The sequence below is a fragment of the Mauremys mutica genome, chromosome 3 (assembly GCF_020497125.1).
Source record: "Mauremys mutica isolate MM-2020 ecotype Southern chromosome 3, ASM2049712v1, whole genome shotgun sequence".
NCBI classification, from domain to species: domain Eukaryota; kingdom Metazoa; phylum Chordata; order Testudines; family Geoemydidae; genus Mauremys; species Mauremys mutica.
Genome location: NC_059074.1, coordinates 43240030 through 43259957, shown reverse-complemented (window position 1 = coordinate 43259957; position 19928 = coordinate 43240030). Strand labels below are relative to the sequence as shown.

The window sequence follows — 19928 nt, the reverse complement described above, 5'->3', positions numbered from 1 at the left end:
TCTCTAGTCACTTTGTAATGAACTATGAAAAATCATCACTCATCCCCTATAGAAGACAAAGAGTTCCTGGATGCCTTGATCAGCTCCATAACAGAAAAAAGCATGCCTGCCTGAGGACAGGTTCCAGTTGCTACATGCACTCCTTCTCCAGATGTGTCTTGTACTGTTATGTAAGAGGTCAGTTTGCAAGCATGACACGGAAGCTGCTTGCCAGACTTCACCTGCGACTCCTTCAAGTCTGCTCTAATCAGTATATTATTCAATAAGACATTTGATACAGTGGAAGGTATACAGAACTGGCTTGGGGTCTTGAACGGGTCTTGGGGCCCATGAAAAAGGGTACACTTTTCAATTCCCTCCCTGACATACACACTAATCACAGACAGGTTGAGGAGCTCATTTGCAAGAACCTAAAAATTAAAGGAACTTGATCACTAGATTACATGAAATTACATATGAGTATCATGGAGCTTGCAGCCATCAGACTGTTATATGTGGTATCCCTACCTGCTGTAGGAAACAAGGGTCAGATTTGAGTTTGGGCCTGGATAACTTGGTCCAGGCCTCAATACCAAAGATTGCAGTTAAAACAGGCTAACCTTTCATTCAGCTCTATTAAGGTCCACTTCACAGCAATTTCACCTTGCAAACTGCCCGAATAGTTGGGCTCAGTGTTTTCTCATCCGATGGTATCGAAGCTTCTCAAGAGGCTGTATATACACGCACTGGTCAGAGATCCCAATATGGTCAAGGACCTCAATATAGTCCTTCTGAAGATCATGGAACCTTAATTTAAGCCTCTCTGAGAATGGTCTTTACACCACCTTATTATGGGCACTCTTCCTAGTGGCTATCAATTCAGCCATGAGAATGAGTAGGCTTCCAAACTGTTATTGCCAAACTCTCCTATACAACTTCCCATAGGGACAAGGTGGTGCTGTAACCTCACCCAAAGTTCATTTCTAAGGTAGTCTCAGAATTTCATCTAAACCAGTCAGTCAACCTGCCTGTCTTCTTCTTAACTAATGCAATTGTTACACATCGTATAGTAACTGGTTCTTTGAGATGTTGTTAGTTTGGACCCCATGACATGCCCTCCAGCCCTTCTTTTGGAGTCCTTGGCTGACACAGGCTTTGAATTGCAATTGAACTGAAACAGTTGTGGCTGCTCTGCCCTTTATGCCCTTGTATAGGATCACAACAAGGCACAGGGCATATGCATGGACTGCAGCTCAAAAGACTCTCATCTTGTATGCAAGAGGCACATGTGAACCTACCACACTGACTACAACATCTTGAAGAACCACAATTACTGTAGGTCAGTAACCCTTTTATCGGATGGAGAATAAAGACTGATACCAAATAGTGGTTTCAGTAGGCATCATTATAAATTTCCATGTGAAGATATTTCTCCAGCAGATTTTCAAAGAAAATACAAAAATATAGTTTTATCAACATTAATGAAAACAGAGAAACAGCAATACAAAATAGGGATAATATATCGCTAACTTGGAAATGTTTCTCTAGTACAAATGATCTTTCTCCATATGATTCAAGTGAGGCTGGAAAGATAGGTGGTTCATTGATGCCTTCAGGTTAACAACTAGAGTAAATGACTGGTCATGAAAATTTTAAAACAATTTAATAAATTGTTTCATGACCAAGAAGAACCACATTTTTATTCATGTAAGGGTGTGCAGTTTTGAGGCATCCAGTTGCTAATGTCAGTTAATGAATTAATACAACTGAATATAAGTGCCAGCTGTAAGTCTTGTTAGAAAGTTTGATGAAGATACAGTGAGTCAGATTCTGCATTTTTTTCCCTTTCCTACAATAGGTATGGGAAAGGAGAGGGAGTGACAATAGTGAAGCCTGCAGAGAGGCTACATAGAGCTATTGCACCTGCTTTATGCTGGGCAAGAAACCTCTGCAAAAGAGGTGTCCTATGCAATCAGTTTAAGCTGCCATCAGAGAGGTGTAAAAAGGCTACTTTTTAAACACAGAATCTGATCCAATATTTCTAGCGTGAATGCCCTGTGAGCTCCATACTAATCATGTTTTGTAACATAACCATTTTAATTTAGATTAGTTGATTAGATTTACAAGTTCTATTCAGAATCAAAAGTAATTAAAAAGTATACAAATTGCTACTTGAAAAGTTCATCCTGGGATACAGTGAATACAAAATGTTTTTTTTTTTAATTAATGTCAAAAACACCATATAAAAATCACAGGACGAAGCAGCTTTCCACATGGTGCTTGTGGCAGCTGACAAATACCAGACTAGGAGCCAAACACAGAAGCTGAAAACTATGATGGGAGAACTAGCAACAATTACTGAAATCCAGGAACATTGTCTGCCTTGGAAATAGCCTAAACAGATGCAATAACTAAGGAACAGCTGCAGAGAGCAAAGAGCAGATCAAGTGGCATATTGTGCTAGAATGCGTGCCTTGTTCCAGATTTTGTAAACTATGTGTGTATATGTTGTCGGCCACATGCCATATCACAGCACACAGCCAAAGTAATCCTTCCCCAGGCCATGGAGCTGCAATGGAGCAACTGCAGGTTCAGAGATGCATTAACCCCTGTGCTGATTTTACCTCCCTATTCCATCAGGTTAATGTCTAGCGCATGTACAAGTCACAGATCCACCAACAATGCAACCCCAAATTCCCTTCTGGAAGAGCCTAGTAAAACCCTGTGGAACTGGGTGCATAGAGGAGGAGGAGCACCTGTGTGGGTTCCCTAAGACCTCTCTCATCTCCTCTGTGCAATAGAATTGCACTAGTTCTACGGCTGTTAGGGTCCTACTTGTTTGAGGAGCACAGAACAGGATATGCCTCTGGGTACATGATGCCACTTGATTTTCTTTACATATCGGTGTACAACTCTGTACATTTAACAAGAGAATGAAGAGAGACCTATAAGAGAAGGAAGTAGGAAAGAAAGAAGACATGAGGAAAATTAAAACACACAAACAAACAAAAACATGAGGCTGGCTGCCTCACGGAAGTAGAGTGGAAAATCACATCACTGAACTCTCTTGTAATTTTGGATTTTATCTCCTGGGAGATGTTCGGATGCAATGGTGATAAGTTTCAACCTACACACACATAGATGGAGGACAATGTGTATTAAATACATTACTAAGATCTGTAAGAACACAAGAAAGACAAATAAAAAATAGGAGAAAAACTCAAAAATCTTGTATGCGAAATAAAGGTTCAGAGGGAGATCTAAAATCTAGTAGACTCCAATAACACAACACTTAGGTACCAAAAAGACACAGATTTAATCAACACAATCTTGTGAAAATGTGAGTTTCAAATATGTGATTTTTCATAATAATACAGTCATCCTAAAATGCATTTGTGGACTGCTTGATATTTATACGTTCCAGTAGCTGAAAAATGCTTATGTACAGCTTCAAGATTATATAAGTGGAGAGGAAAGTTAGTAAGGGTTTATTGGCCTAATTCTCCTTAAACTTAAAATAGTTTTATGCTTGTGTAACGCCTTAGACTTCAAGAGAGTTGCGTTAATGCAAGTCAAAGGATTATGTGACCATATCATAATGAGGCAGATTTGGATGGTGTGTTATTGAAATGTACTCTGCATAACTACAAAAAGTTAACATTGTAGGGTATCCTGCAGATTACAGTAATGTAAATCTCTCACCGAAGTCATTGAGAATTTTGTATTAGTAAAGCCTTCAATAGGTTAGTTCAGAGACTTTATATTTTAGGAAAACCCCAAATAGTTTTGCTCTGCATATTTAAAAGTAGCTGATATGAATGGTATTTGTTGACTGATTCTTTCCTACCACCCAAAATGCCACAGGTTCATAGATATACTCTTGAGATGAAGTAGTATGTTGTATATTTGCTGCTTCAGTGAGTGATCAGTCCACTGAAACAGGGCACAGTATAGGGTTAAATGCAAGTGCAACACCACATTCAGGTCATAGAATCATAGAATATCAGGATTGGAAGGGACCTCAGGAGGTCATCCAGCCCAAACCCTGCTCAAAGCAGGACCAATCCCCAACTAAATCATCCCAGCCAGGGCTTTGTCAAGCCGGGCCTTGACAAAGTGCACAGACAATCCAGGAAGATTTTGGAAAGTGTAGGGAACAATTTCCTGGTGCAAGTGCTGGAGGAATCAATTAGGGGCAGAGCTCTTCTTGACCTGCTGCTCACAAACAGGAAAGAATTAGTAGGAGAAGCAAAAGTGGATGAGAACCTGGGAGGCAGTGACCATGAGATGGTCAAGATCAGGATCCTGACACAAGGAAGAAAGGAGAACAGCAGAATGCAGATCCTGGACTTCAGAAAAGCAGACTTTGACTCTTTCAGGGAACTGATGGGCAGGATCCCCTGGGAGAATAACATGAGGGAGAAAGGAGTCCGGGAGAGCCACTTTTGCTTCTCCTACTACAGTTGAACCCTGTTATGTCGCCGGCCTAGGGGTTTGCCAAAAAGCGTCGAGATAACCGATGATCGAGATAAACCCCTATCCACCCCCCCCACCCCTGAACTCCGCTGCCCTCTCTCCAACACCCCCTCCCTGCCCCCTTACCGCGGTGCCTGCACATGGCAGGATCCGGCGAAGCGGGATGGGGAAGCGGGGCCGGGCGGCCGTGGACGGGGACCCGGAGCCGGGCAGCCAAAGAAGCGGGACCCGGTAAGCAGGCCGGGTGGCAGGCGAAGCGGGACCGGGTAAGCGGGCTGGGCGGGCGGCAGGCGAAGCGGGGACCAGGTATGTGGGGCCGGGCGGGCGGGTGGGGACGGGCAGGGACCGGGACTCCGGGGGCGGGCGGGCGGCGAAGCGGAGCCGGGCGGACGGGCGGGCGGCGAAGCGGGGACCAGGTATGCGGGGACGGGCAGGGACCGGGTATGCGGGGACGGGCGGGCGGGGACGGGCAGGGACCGGGTCTGCGGGGGCGGGCGGGCGGCGAAGCGGAGCCAGGCGGACGGGCGGGTGGCGAAGCGGGGACCGGCGAAGCGGAGCCGGGCGGGCGGGCGGCAGGCAAAGCGGGGACCAGGTATGCGGGGCCGGGCGGGGATGGGCAGGGACCGGGTATGCGGGGCCGGGCGGCTGGGGACATGGTGGGTCGGGGACGCGGGGAGCCGGGCGGCTGGGGACGCGGGGAGCGGGCGGCTGGGGAACCGCGCGGCTGGAGAGCCGGGGAGCGGGCGGCAGGGGACACGGTGGGTCGGGGACGCGGGGAGCCGGGCTCGAGATATTAGGGTTCGGCGAATCGACATAACGGATGAGAAACCCATAAGACAAAGAGGGAGTTTGGCGGTTCCACTTGTAAAACGTCGATTTAATAGGATTGGCAAGTTAACCGAGGTCGAGATAAATGGGTTCGACTGTAATTCTTTCCTGTTTGTGAGCAGCAGGTCAAGAAGAGCTCTGCCCCTAGTTGGTTCCTCCAGCACTTGCACCAGGAAATTGTCCCCTACACTTTCCAAAAACTTCCTGGATTGTCTGTGCACTGCTGTATTGCTCTCCCAGCAGATATTGGATGATTGAAATCCCCCATGAGAACCAGGGCCTGTGATCTAGTAACTTCTGTTAGTTCCCTGAAGAAAGCCTAATCTACCTCATCCCCTCATGTGTGCTCATCTTAAAGTGCTCATCGTAAGTACACTGTTACAAAGTTATTCATTATATATTGCATAAACACTTTTTCTGCCTAGCACTAAAATTAGTTTGCTAACTCAGTTGTTTAGATGACTGGATTTGCTGACCCAGTTGTTTACCTGATTGGATTGCTGGCTCAGCTTTTTACCTGGCTGCTCTGTTTCCTTGCCAGACAAGCAAACATCTTTTCACATGTCACTTTTTACAAGTGATGAAATGGTGTGAATGTTGTTCTTAAAAGTATAAATGCATTCTATTAATATGAAGATGCATATTTCTAATTAAATGTCTCTCTGTAGTCTAATTTGATCAAGCTAGCTGTTTTTATCAATAGCTAGTAGTTTTCCTAAGAAGTTGGAAAATGCTATTTCTGTAAAGCCGTGAAGAATATAACATTCACTTTCTTAAGGATTGGTATATAGAAAACAGTGGAAGAAAAAGAAAATAATTCAATGACTACTAAATGAATCACTAAGAATAGAGGCCATGTGTTTGCAGAATCACAACCTAAGTATTTACAGTATTCATGAATTATACATTCTCATGGAAAACAATGTTTTAAATAACCATTTCTCATCTTTATAATGAAAATTGTTTTATTTGGACCCAGCAGAGAAGGAGATAAACAGACATAGAGGGAGCTAATAGAAACACAGCTGTCTGCCGTGGAGACTTTATTGTTCTAGCAACAGACTAACATGAAAATGAGGCTTTGCACTGGGGAGGAGGGAGTGCTCAAACATTTAAAGGGACAGGACATCCCATTCTTCCACCCTCCTTAAAAAAATCTTTCCAAACATATATACATTATCATTTATATGGCTAATACAAAGCACTATATTACTTAACTAAAAGTTACAGGTGGACTTCCACCGACTTAAATTGCAAGGGATTATTCTGCCCTGTCCTAGCAACTAGCTAACTGAACAATTTATAAGTTCAGGCACACAATTGGTTTTCACACTCTCTTGGGATAACGTGGTGATGATGGTGTGACGGTGTCCTGAAAAACAGCAACAGTCAGTGAAACGGAATCAACTGGATATGATATTGAATAAACTGGATCTGGTGCCAAAGTTTCTTCTACAGAGTAATCAAAATTAGGAGTGGTAATGGAAGGAGGCTAGATGGGAGGAATAGACTATTTTATTGGAACATCTCCAATATCCAGGACTTGTTAAGACTGCAACTGATCTAAATGCCATTTCTATAAAATACTATTGGATAGTTTTACCCTGCACAAAAAAGCTCCCATGCATTTTACAAGTTCTCCATGTCCCGTTTCATTCCACAACCATAGCTGCAAGTCCACACTAAGTCTCCTACTTGAAAAAAAAATGACGAATCTGATGTCAATCAATTTGCATAGCTTCAGAATTGGCTACATGTGCAGCAGCATCAGGACGTAGCAGATCCCAGCAGGTATGCAAAGATTGGTTGAAGAGAAGAGTTGCAGGTGGCTTCTGGATAGTAACATCTAGTGTGTTCCTGTAGCACAAAGAGGAAAAAAAATGTCCAATTTCTTTTTATGATTCAAAATAGACTTATCTCTTAAGGCATGTTTAAGTGTCTGTACAAACTGTTCAGCTAATCCTTTTGTAGCAGGATGGTAAGGCGCAGAATCTATATTCTGAATCCCATTTGAAGCCAGGAACCTCTAAAATTCTTCAGAACAAAATTGAGGTCAATTGCCATTCATCAACTGTAGTAAGCCAAACTAGTTAAATAAGGTCTGAAGATGTCCAGTGGTCTTGGTAGCTGTCATAGAAGTCATTATGAAAACTTCTGGCCATTTCAAATGGGCGTTGACTGTGAAAAAAAAACATATAACTTTGTACTGGTCCATCAAAGTCCATGTGAATACATTTTAAAGGACTCTGAGGCCATGACCAAGGATGTAGATGAGCTGGGCCAGGATTGTGCTAAATTAAACGACATGTAGTACAGTACTTCACCTTCCTCTCAATATCTCTGTTGCTCCCCAGCCACCAGACATGATGCAGGGCTATGGTCTTCATCTGTACAGTGCCAAAATGACTTTTATGAAGAGCTTCCAAAACCTGAGATTGTAGTGATTTTGGAATGATTACTCTCGTTCCCCATAAGATCCAACTGTGATTCACAGATAATACATGTTGACATGAGACAAACTGTGTAAACTGGGGATTCTTACGATCAGTACTGTACCTCGTAGTACCATTTCCTTCATGAGAGAAAGCCCACAATCATTAGCACATCATCCTTTTTTGATGTTTGTGCTAGTTATCAGTATTCTGTCATTCAAATTGAGATAGAACACTTCATCCAAAATTTCTTTGGGTTGATGGGAGCTTGGACACGGAAGGTGTGACAACATATGAGCATTGCTGTGCCGAGTCTCTCTATGGAATTGAATGGCATAGGAGTGAGCTGAAAGTAGCAATGCCTGCAAATGATGGTATTCCATGTTTTGGTACAAACGTGAAATTTATGACTGATTATCTGTCAGCAAGGAAAAATGTCTGCCATACAGATAGGTATGAAATTTTTGAATTCTGAAAATGATGACTGTAACTGTGACATTCTCTGGTGGAGCCATTTACTTAATTAAGTCCAGGGCTCCAATTACATGTCCAAGGTATTCAACTGAAGATTTGAATAAAATGAAATTTCTCTCAAAATACTCTCAGTTTATGGTCCCATCAGAATATTGTCCATGGTTTTCTGGAACAGGGCAGGTGCTGAGGTAATACCAAAAGGCAAACTGTTGTAACAAAAGAAGCCTTTTTCTGTGTTGCTTGTGAGATATTTGTAAGATGCTGGTTCAATCTCCATTTAAAGGTATGCATTAAACAAGTCCAATTTACTGAAAGACTGTTCTGCACTAAGAATAGCAAACAAATTTTCAATGCAAGGTAGTGTATACTTGTCTGCACATAAAGCTGGATTCAATGTCACTTTGAAATCACCAAAAATTCAAACACAGCCATCCTTCTTGATCACCATTATGATGAGGAATTGAAACTGGTGACAATAGTCCAATATTCATGAAATGGTCAAAATCAGCTTCTACAAGAGGTTTCAGAGCGTAAAGCACAACACTGGGATTGCAATAGTTTGGCTGGCTGTCCAACTTAAAAGCGAGCTGCACATGTTGCACATAGTTTCAAAAACTATGGAGTGTATTTCTAGTATTCCTTGAAAAAACTAATCACCTTGATCTCTCTCCAATTCACCTTGAGCTTCTCAATACAAAATTTTACAAATATGAGTGGATACTTTCCCTCAATTACATATAAGGTTAAAATGACTGTTTGACAATTGAGTTGATATTTCACCTGGATTATTCATTTTGGAACTAATTTTTCTCTGGTATAAATCTTCAAAATTATGGCTGTTTCTTCTACAGAAACTTGTGATAAGTCTGGTGAGAGGCAGATGCAGAAATCAGTGAGACGGCAGCTCCACCATCAAGCTCCATTCTTCTGGGAACTCCCTTGATTAAGGGTGTGACTTAGATGCCATCTCTGACATCACACAAATGTTTAAGGAGAACAAAGGTTCAAAATTACTTTGACAGAAAAGTAAAAAATGCATATTAAAATTCTTCAATCCATACACAATTTACAACGGGTCATCAGCTAGCTGGTGTGACTGCAGTAAATGTTGGTCCTCTGTTTGAAGAGGCAATATTTACTTATATGCTGCAAAATTATTTTCATATATATCTCCTACAGACCCAAACACAGCAGATTTTCTGGAACCATAGCAACCAGCTCATATGTGAAAGATATATATTGTGCATAGAATGGAGGTAGTGATATCACCAGAAGGCAGTAGGCAGTAAGAATGTGGAAGATGAGTGGATAATGGGAATGTAGACTAGACTCTCACAAAAGATAACCCATGACAGTTGATGGTTATCAGAAAAGCACAAGATGAAATGATAGCTGCCTTAGAATGTGTATAAAATCATCTGTTATGTGCCACATTTAACAGTTCTTATATACCTTTCATCCCGTGGTACCCATCCAGCTGTGGAATAGTGCTTTCACCCACTGACATACTTCTTATTGGAAATTCACTAGATGGCATTATTACCAGTACTTGAGAGACAAAGTGGGTAAGGTCTCTAATATCCTGGGACCAACAAGACTACAATAATGCAGCAGATTATTACAAGTAGTCTTACAATTTCTGTTTTAGCTAAATCTATAGGCAAATCTTGGAGAAATGCTGTTCATTAGTTATGGTGCACTTAGTTTAGAAGCTGTTGCAGTAATGGGATGATTTACTTGGTGTTGGTCCTGCTTTGAGCAGGGGGTTGGACTAGATGACCTCCTGAGGTCTCTTCCAACCCTAATATTCTCTGATTCTCTGATATGCACTACCCTTGTGTCGTGCGCATCATTTCTCAGGGGGCTACAACTTCCCAAATGACAAAAAAACAAACAAACCGATCATCATCCTACCAATTCCTCCTCATCAAAACATTCTTTAGACATGAGAATGTGAACTGTGCTAGCAACCAGGAGACCATTTGTTTTAGATTCACTTCTAATGACTGTTAATAATTCTGAACCTTCACAGCCCCTATTATTAAGCAAGGTCTCATATTTCATTGTAGGATTACACAAATTGGGACTAGAATCTAGTTCTCTAATGTGGCACATCTAAATCTCATCAAAGTTGCCACACTACCTCTCAGAAAGAACCCGTTTTTGTTTTTAAAATGGGGCTAGTCAAGTGCCTTGTAAAAATCTAGCATATCTACCAAACTTGTGATCTTATAAAAATGATATCAAGTTCGTCTGACAAAATCTATTTACCATAAAACCATACTGATTAGCATTAGTTATGCTACTATCATTTAATTCCTTACGCAACCATTCCATAATTTTGCCCAGGATAGATGTTATGCTAATTAGCCTATAGTCTTCTCTTTTTCCACAGCACCTTCAGTGCTCCTGCTGAAGGATTTGACTAGAACTTTGTTATGCTTAGCTAATACAGGTTGGTGATCTCTTGACATCAATAGTACAGGCCCTTCCCTTACTACCAAAGTTAAACCAATCAAAGGCTATTTTCGATGTGCAAGCACAGTGCTAGTAAAAAGAAAATGTGACTAATGTTTTGGTGTTTAAAGGTATTTGCTGTATGAAGATTTGTCTGACTTGAAAATGATAATGCACCTCTAAAATTTGATCTTGCTAGTGTAATTGCCAAAATTAACAAAACTGCACATTATCACTATTGTAGATTACCTAATGTCCTCTACTGTTAACCCTACCCATTTGTGAAATCTCCAGTTTTAATTGTTTTCTATGCTTCAAAAATTATAGCTATTTTAAACATGAAAAATGAATAAAAAGACTTCATTCAAGAAGAGACATTTATAAATTATCCTAAACATTGATAATACACTGAGTTATTCTAATTATCCAATTATGTTCTAGTTTAACAAAATCCTATAATCTGTAATTATAGGACAGACCTGATCATTATTTTCAGAAAAGATCTATCTGAAGTGAACTTAATATGAGGAAAAGTAGAAAGTAAAATGAGTGTTGCATGTATAATGTTAGGATTATTCTACAATCAATTAATTAATCTCAAATTATTGTTTTGCCATGCTTGTATAAATTGTATTAAAACATTTAGACTTTTAGTTGGTAAGTGTAAGCTTTCTTAATGGAGCTCTGTCTTGGACTTTGGCCAGTGCCTGAACATTATCTATAATTTGTTAGGTTTTTTTTAGCGGTTAGACTGGAATTCCTCCAGTTTTGTAAAGGACTGACTAATCTCAAATTTAAGAAGTGTTGAATACTCTTTGGAATTCTTCCTCTGTATTGTATTCACTGCCTGAATTAATTTGGCTGGCTATAGAATTATTCTAATTCTAATGGCAAAAATCCCCCCAGACAGTGTTTGCTAAATTGAAGGCAGCTTCTTTCATCTGTATGTGTATACAGACTGAAATATCAAAAAGCTGTTGGATAGTCAGTTTGTAAGATGGACATTTTGAATTATAAAATGTGTAACACTTATACTGAATACGCAAAATAAAATCTTCTTAAAATAGACTATCAAAGAACAACATGCTATTGATAACTTAACCCATTTGGTTATGAGGTAAGAAACATGATGGTAAGAAACAACATGGAGACTGTTTGGATATGGCCTTATGGGTGGTGGGTAGGGCGCTTGAACTGCTTTTGGAAGGATAAAATATCTTTCTAAAAAGTATTATCTTTTCTTTCTCTAATTCCATCTGAAATGTAATTCCCTCCTTTTCCCCTCTATTTTCTGTTCCCCCCCTTTTTAATATTATATATTAAATAAAAAAATTCTCATCAGTATCAAAAGATTACAAATAAAATGCCACAGCCTGAGGCCTCTAAGTATTTTTAACACAGGCAAAAATTGGCTATTTATAATAAAAGACTGAGAATGTTGATTGAGAACTAGAATATATAGTTCCTGCCCATGCCCTAAATCTTAGCAATACATCTGCAGTTTGCAGTCAAAACTCCATTTTAGAGATAATTTCTTATTGTCAGGATAGTTTAATAAAAGATCTTTCTTCCATTGGTTAATGTATAGTATGGTTAGGGGAGGGGGAATAAACAAAGAAAAAAAACCAACAAACTTAGCTCTTTATTGAAATCAATGGCATATAACTTTAATTTAAAGCCAGGCATTATCACACCTGAATCAAGCCGGTGGTATTGATTTCCATTTTGCATTATAAGCAACAAAAGATTAGTTTGCAGACCTGGTTATGGAAAGGTGTAGCCATCATCTTAGCCCGTCTAGAGCCTCCATTAGCAAATCTCTTTTAGAGCCACCCATGGGAATCAAAGATTTTTTTCCCTGGTAAAGAAGCCCTAGAAGAGGACAGACGGCAGTACCATCACCTCGGGAACAGTTGCCAGGCTGGTGCAGGAAGCTGTAAGTTACCTCTCCTTGATCAGCGTCAGTGACTCTGGATGTATGGAAGCATTAGAGTAACTTTTTGGATTATCTGTTTCTTTGTTCCAATACGTACTAAAATGAAAGTTATTCACACAGTGCCTTCTCAACTACAGATTCTCATAGATTTCAAGGCCAGAAGGGACCATTGTCATCATCTAGTTTGATATTCTGAATACTACAATTCATAGACTTTCCCCAAAATAATTCCTAGTGCACAACTTTTAAAAAAAAATCTTATCTTGATTTAAAAATTGTCAGTAAATCCACCATGACCCTTGGTAAATTATTCCAGTGGTTAATTATTCTCATCATTACAAATTTACACCTTATTTCCAGTCTGAAATTCCTAGAGAGAAAAGCCCATTATTTTAAATATTTTTCTCCACGTTGGTGCTTATATATTGTAACCAAGTCACCCATTAATCTTTTTTTTATTAAACTAAATACAGTAGATTGAGATCCTTTAGACTCTTATGCTAAGTCATGTTTTCTAGTCCTTTAATCATTCTCAAGACTCTTCTCTGAACCTTCCCCAATTTATCAGCATCTTTCTTCAATTGTGGGCACCAGAACTGCGCACAGTATTCTAGCAGTGGTTGTGTCGATGCCTAATACAGAAATAAAATTAACCTCTCTACTCCTACTCAAATTTCTCCTGTTTATGCATCCAAGATTTCATTAGCTCTTTTGGTCCCAGCATCACACTGAGAGCTCATGTTTGGCTGATTATCCATCACAAATCCAAATCTTTTTCAGAGTCACTGCTTCCCAGAATAGAGTCTCCCTCCTATAAGTATGGCCTGCGTTCTTTGTTCCTAGAGGTATACACTTAGATTTAGTCATATTAAAAACATATTATTTGTTTGTGTCTATCATACCAAGTAATCCAGCTTGCTTTGTATCAGAGACCAGTCTTAGTTTTTATTTACCACTCTCCCGATTTTTGTGCCATCTACAGACTTTATCAGTGAAGATTTTATGTTTTCTTTCAGGTCATTGATAAAAATATTAAATAGCATAGGGCCAAGAACCAATCCCTGTGGGACCCCACTGGAAACAGACCTGCACAATGAAGATTCCCCATTTACAGTTACATCTTGAGATCTCTCAGTTAACCAATTTAAATCCATTTAATGTGCACCATGTTAATTTTACTTTGTTCTAGTTTTTTTTTTTAAATAAAAAATGTCAGACGGTACCAAATCCAATTATGTCAACAGTATTACCATTATGAACCAAACTTGTAGTCTCAGCTAAAAAAGATATCAAATTAGTTTGACAGGATCTATTTTCCATAAACCCATGTTGATTTGCATTAATTATATTAGCTTCTTTTCATTCTTTATTAATTGAGTCCTGTATCACTTGCTCCATTATTTTCCCATAGATTAATGTCAGGCTGACAAGTCTATAATTACCCGGGTCATTTACCCTTTTTAAAAATTGGCACAGCATTAGCTTCCCTAGTGCTCCAAGACTTATTGAAAATCCATATTAATGGTCCAGTGAGCACTGAGACAGCTCTTTTAAAAGTCTTGGATGCAAGTTGTATGGAATTGTTGATTTTAAAAGTGTCTAACTTCAGTAGTTTGTTTAACAGCTTCCAGAGATATTAGTGGAATGGAAAGAGTGTTATCCTCATAATACGATGAGATTATATATGTGTCATTCCCCCCTCCCCCACAATACATAACAGAAATATTTATTGAACACTTGTTGAATGATATAGCAATGTTGGATCAAGATCTGTCACCAGCTACCACTTCATTAGGTGTTGGCATCTTTATTCCTTAAAGTAGAATTTAGTTGACCAGAGTTGTGAAACAACTAGGGAAAACATGGTTTAAAACATATTTACAAAATACAGTACAACCATGTAAATGCCCCCTTTGGCTCAGGTTTTGACAAGCATTCAGTCAGTCAACAGTAATGTTTGGAGGAGGACTTTTATTTATATAAATATGGGTAACTCTGTGAACCAGTGTATTTGCACACATTTATGGATATTCATGACAAAAGATCCAGAATTCCCATTCTAATACATTCTGTCTTTGTATATTTGGAAGTGAAGGAGCTAAGAGCCCAGAAGAATGTAAGAAAGCTTTACAAGGATTGGCTTCTTCAAACTAAAATTTAAGTTCAGCATTACTTTGGGATTGAATAGTGAAGACCCTGTGCCATAGAACAACAATCAGGAAACTCTAGAAAAAAAAGAAGGAACAGAAAGTTCCTTCTTCTGACCAGTAGCTACAGTGTGGTGGAGCTTTAAAGGTTTAAGGCACTGTGAACAGGCAGAGTCTCTACCCTGTTATCAAGAGATCACAGCAACTTTGAGAGCTTATCTTAATTAGAAAATTATATCAAATTACAACACGATATTGAAGAGTCATATTAACTAACATGATGCTGACCAGAACATTGTAGTCACTGTACACAGCAAAAAATCATGTTCGACATCATTTTAGTTGGTTGTGGGTTGCCTAAGACTAGTTCAACCCAGGTTGACCGTGACTCGTCCCTGTCTGTGGAGTTCTGCTCACAGAGTTGTAAAGCAATGTAATTTCTGATAAAGAAAATGAACATTAAACTTGGGAATCTCACCTCCCTAAACTTCCTCCCTGACCATAGCTGTCATTAGTTGTTGGTTGGTTGTGGTTTTTGTTTGTTTTGCTTTGCTTTTTCCTTCAGACATTTCCATCCTTTTTATATATGGTTGGAGTTAATTGGACCCACTTGCCAGCATGAATGAGCAGTCATTATACTGAATCTTAATATAGGATTTTTGAGCCTAAACAATTCAGGACAAAGGGGCTGCATTTTTATATATGGTCTGAGAAACTGCCACACCTATTACAGAGGCTGATATAATAGATGGAGCTTCCAGGAGGAGTTTGAGGACAGTATGGATGCAGGAGAAGTGAGCTACTCTGCAGGCTCTTCCCTGACTAGCAGTTAGTCTAGCAGAAATGTTTTTTTCTGATCTTAGTTCTTTAAAATTGTGGTTCTGTTGAAGGAATCCTGAGGAATTTGCTTCATCTGCTCAGGGAAAAGTTTTGTCTTTGACTCAGGTATCTTGTACATCAAAAGGCTGGATCACAGGCCAGTCTTGAGCTGTCCCTTTTCATCATTTCTTTCCCCAGCCAAAAACAATTTTATGAACACCATATATGCTAAATTTCAGAAATGTAATGAATGTATCATATACCTTTGACCACTTCACCTGTTTTCTGTCCACTAATCCATATCCCCAGATACATCTCCCCTGCCACAGAAATGTTTCCTTCTCCTTCTACCAAACTGGCATCAAACACAAACATATACTGATAGACATACAGTAGGCAAGAGTTCAAGTAATTTGGATTCTCTTTCATTTTATTTTCATTTCTTGTACAATAACTTTTTGAACATGTGCTGTAAGAGAGATGAATCTGTTCACTTACATTTACCATCCGTAGCTAATCAAATAAAATGATGGTGTAAGCCTGAAAGGAAAAAAAATCCACTTATGTATTAAATGCTCAGCTTTTAGAATATAATTGTAAGCTATTAAAATGCATTGCCTTACACTTTTCATACAAGTCATTTATAATGGGTACATTGACTTTCTTTTTTTTTTTCTTGATAGCTGTATCTTGTGGAAATCCTGGCACCCCAGCCAATGGCATGGTAATATACAGTGATGGGATAATGTTCTCGAGCTCAGTCATCTATGCTTGCTGGGAAGGTTACAAGACTTCAGGACTAACTACTCGACATTGTACAGCCAATGGGACATGGACTGGCACTGCTCCAGACTGCACAGGTCAATAACTGACTTTTTGTCACAATAGGATTAAAAGACAGTAGGATGTTATTAACTTGGTAAACCATTATCTCTTTCTTTGGAATAAGCACACTTCTCAGAGGGTAACATGCATGCACATTCATTAATAAATGTTGGACTTTTTTTCATTTTTTGTTAAGATTGCTTCCAAAAAGTAGCTCTACAAGGTAGAACAGTAGAAAACTCTTAGCATCTAAGATACGCTTTAGTCAAACACAGTATTCGTCTCAATGTAGGGTACGTAGGTAAAATTTAATTGCTTGTGATATACAGAAGGTCCCTTCCGGACTTAAACTCTATGAATCTATGAATCTTTCTATAGCTCTGTCCATTATGTTATAGAAGTTAGAAAATGTTCCATGTAGTTTAAATACAGAAAACTGCTTTCATTCCAGTACCTGCTAAATTAAATATTACTCCTCACAATAGCAAAATTGCATATTGTTTAAATAGCTTGGCTTATTTCATGTTTGATTATTTCAGTATTATATTATGAAACATTGTTTTTATTATCTCCATATGTTGCTTATTCAAGATTTCCTATGAACTTGGAAACATGTAGTTGGAGCAAAAATTGCACTGAAAAATTAGCCTTTATATTCTAGTTTTATTTCTACAACTTGTGCTGGACATAGTTCAGATATGAGATTTACAGTGTTTGTGAGGAATCCCAAGAGGGAAGAGTTAGCTACAGAATTATTTTGAAGAAAGTAACAGATAGAGGCAGTGAAATATTTCATATGACACTAGTGAAAATTGCTTTGGGTTAACATTTTTATCTATTAGTCAAGTCACAGTAAAATTTCAGAATGAAGTTATTTGACTATCCGAAACAGATTATATTTGATTAAACCCTAAAGGAACTTTAAACCACAAGTACTGTATTTATTATAGATCTTAAAGCAACACTAGTGAAATAATTTTTAAGAACAACTCTCAAATGAATACTGGCCCAGATCTTTACTTCACAGGGTTTGTATCTAAAGAAACATATATTTTTTTCCTATCGTTTATAAAGACATGCTGGAAAATTACTTCTAGAGAACTATTGTGAAGTAAACTGAAACAGCAGATTTATGGACATTTTTCTTCAAGAGAGAGCTTTCAAAACAGTCAGGATGGAGTGAACAGTAGAGTGAAAACAATTAAAACCAATTATGTTTGTATATATTGTACACATTAACATAAATGTTGCATACTGTTAATAGAAATATACAATACATAGAAATATATACTAAATATTAAATTGATAGGTACAAATTCTGACGTGTGGTGAACTCTTGTAACTCCCATTGTCTTTGAGGTCAATTTTGCAAGGTGCTGAGCATACCCTGTGAGGTGTTGAGTTCTTTTCACACCCAATGAAGTCAATTACACTGAAAAGCATTCAACGGCTTGTGTATTCTGACCCGTCAGTGGGAACTGCAGGGGCTGATTAGGTATCCAGAACTTTTCTGGATTTGTTCCATAGTGTTTGGGGCCTTTAATAGTGTTCTGCAGCATACTATGGAGAACCAAGATTCACAGAAAGCCCTAGGGACGGAAAGTAGAGCTAAATTCTGCCTTCACCTCCATCCTATGCAGCTCCACTGATTTCATGTGAAAGTCCAGGCAGAATTTCAGCACTGCAGCAGTTTCCAAAACAGCCTAAATGGGACTTGTGTTCCTAAGTCACTTAAGCTCTTTTGAAAATCTGATCCCTTTTTGATGGTCAGGCTGATAAGGAGACAGGAGTTCTGTGAAGCTCAAAGAGGAGAATATAATGTGTGGCATAAAACAGCAACAACTTTAAGTCCCCCATTCAATTCCTGTTGAAGACATTCAAAATTCCCATTGATATAAATGGGAGAAGGGCCAGGCCCTAACTAATTAATAAAAACTTTTACAGAACCCCATGAAAACTTCCTTCCAGGCCTACTTGCTCACAGTCATATGTGGTTTTTTTCCCACTAAATAATAGAAACAAGGTCCAGATTCTGACCTCAGTTATACTGGTGTAAATGCAGAGCAACTCTATTGACTCAAATTCAGTTGCATTACATTACATTTAAATAAGTGTTACTGAGTGAAGAATTTGGTCCAGGATATTTAGTACTTTAAGAAAAATGTTTACCTTTTAATGTTTTCAGATAAAATAACTTGATCAAAGTCACTTTGATGCTTGTGTATGCTAGTAAAGGGATATTGTGTGTATGAGTAAATATGTCCATGTGTACTTAGTGGGTTTTTTTTTAAGTTTTATTTATATAGTTGTTGAAGTAAAGATTCTCTTTCTTCACTAGTAATCAGCTGTGGAGATCCAGGTGGAATAGCAAATGGTATTCAGTTTGGAACTGATTTTATCTTTAATAAGACAGTCACCTATCAGTGCAACCCAGGTTATTTGATGGAGCCTGTCAGTTCATCCACTATACGTTGTATGAAAGACAGCACTTGGAACCAGAGTAAACCAGTCTGCAAAGGTTTGTTTTTTAACTTTAGTAGTTTACGACTGTTCTGATACTGTATAGAATATTAATATTTTTATTATTAATTATAAAGGGGAACAATTTGCACAACCACTTTTAAGATAGATAAGATGCAAACTATTAATATACTGCTGAGACAGTCAGATAAGGGATTTTAATAACATAGTTATTTCTGCCCTACATAAGATGTAGTGAGGAGGCTGTCAGAGTACTAACTTGGAATTCATTAGAGCCACAACAATATGTGTTAAATATTAGAGCAGAAGGTTGAAAATACTAACAGTGACATCCTAACCCTGCCCACAAAGCCAAGTTTGTGACAGGAAAAGGATTCTCCCAGAATAGGTACTGTGGAAGACATCCGAAAGGCTGCCTTCTGAGGACCTTATTGCAAACACTGGTGTAAGGGGCATGACAAGGACATGGCTGGAGGTGGGAGAGGTGTGTTGGGGTCATAGCATGCAGTACTGTACAGATTCTGGGTCAGCCCATAGGACAGCCTGGGGAGGCTGCCATAACTTAGGCTCCCAGGCCTGTTTAAGTTATGTCAGGAACATCTCCAGCCTTGAAGTAGCTCAGAATTGGGTGGCAGGATGTGGGTTCCAAATTCTGTGCTGCATCTCTAGAAGTACAGCACAAGATCTCATTAATAATAAAATGGGTTTCAGAGTGGTAGCTGTGTTAGTCTGTATCAGCAAAAAGAATGAGGGGTACTTGTGGCACCTTAAAGACTAACAAATTTATTTGGGCATAAGCTTTCGTGGTCTAAAACTCACTACATAGGATGCATGCAGTGGAAAATACAGTTGGAAGATATATATATATATATATATATATATATACACACACAGAGAACATGAAAAGATGGGTATTGCCATACCAACTATCAGAGAACATGAAAAAATGGGTGGTGCCCTAATAAAATGTTAGCTTATGTTATTGGCTGACCACATTTTTATTTATAATGGTGTTGAAGGCACTAGCTGAATCACTTTATATTTGCATAATGTGTGGAAGGAAGCAATATTTTT

General features: G+C 38.9%; 1 protein-coding gene across 1 annotated transcript in view; it reads left to right on the top strand.

Moving 5' to 3' along the window:
* CSMD1 (CUB and Sushi multiple domains 1) overlaps positions 1 to 19928 on the top strand; it is a 1651174-nt gene that overhangs the window by 1593019 nt on the left and 38227 nt on the right. The window contains exons 59-60 of the mRNA XM_045010124.1: positions 16232 to 16408; positions 18712 to 18891. Coding sequence (XP_044866059.1) covers positions 16232 to 16408; positions 18712 to 18891 — 357 coding nt within the window. The remainder of the gene's footprint in view (positions 1 to 16231; positions 16409 to 18711; positions 18892 to 19928) is intronic.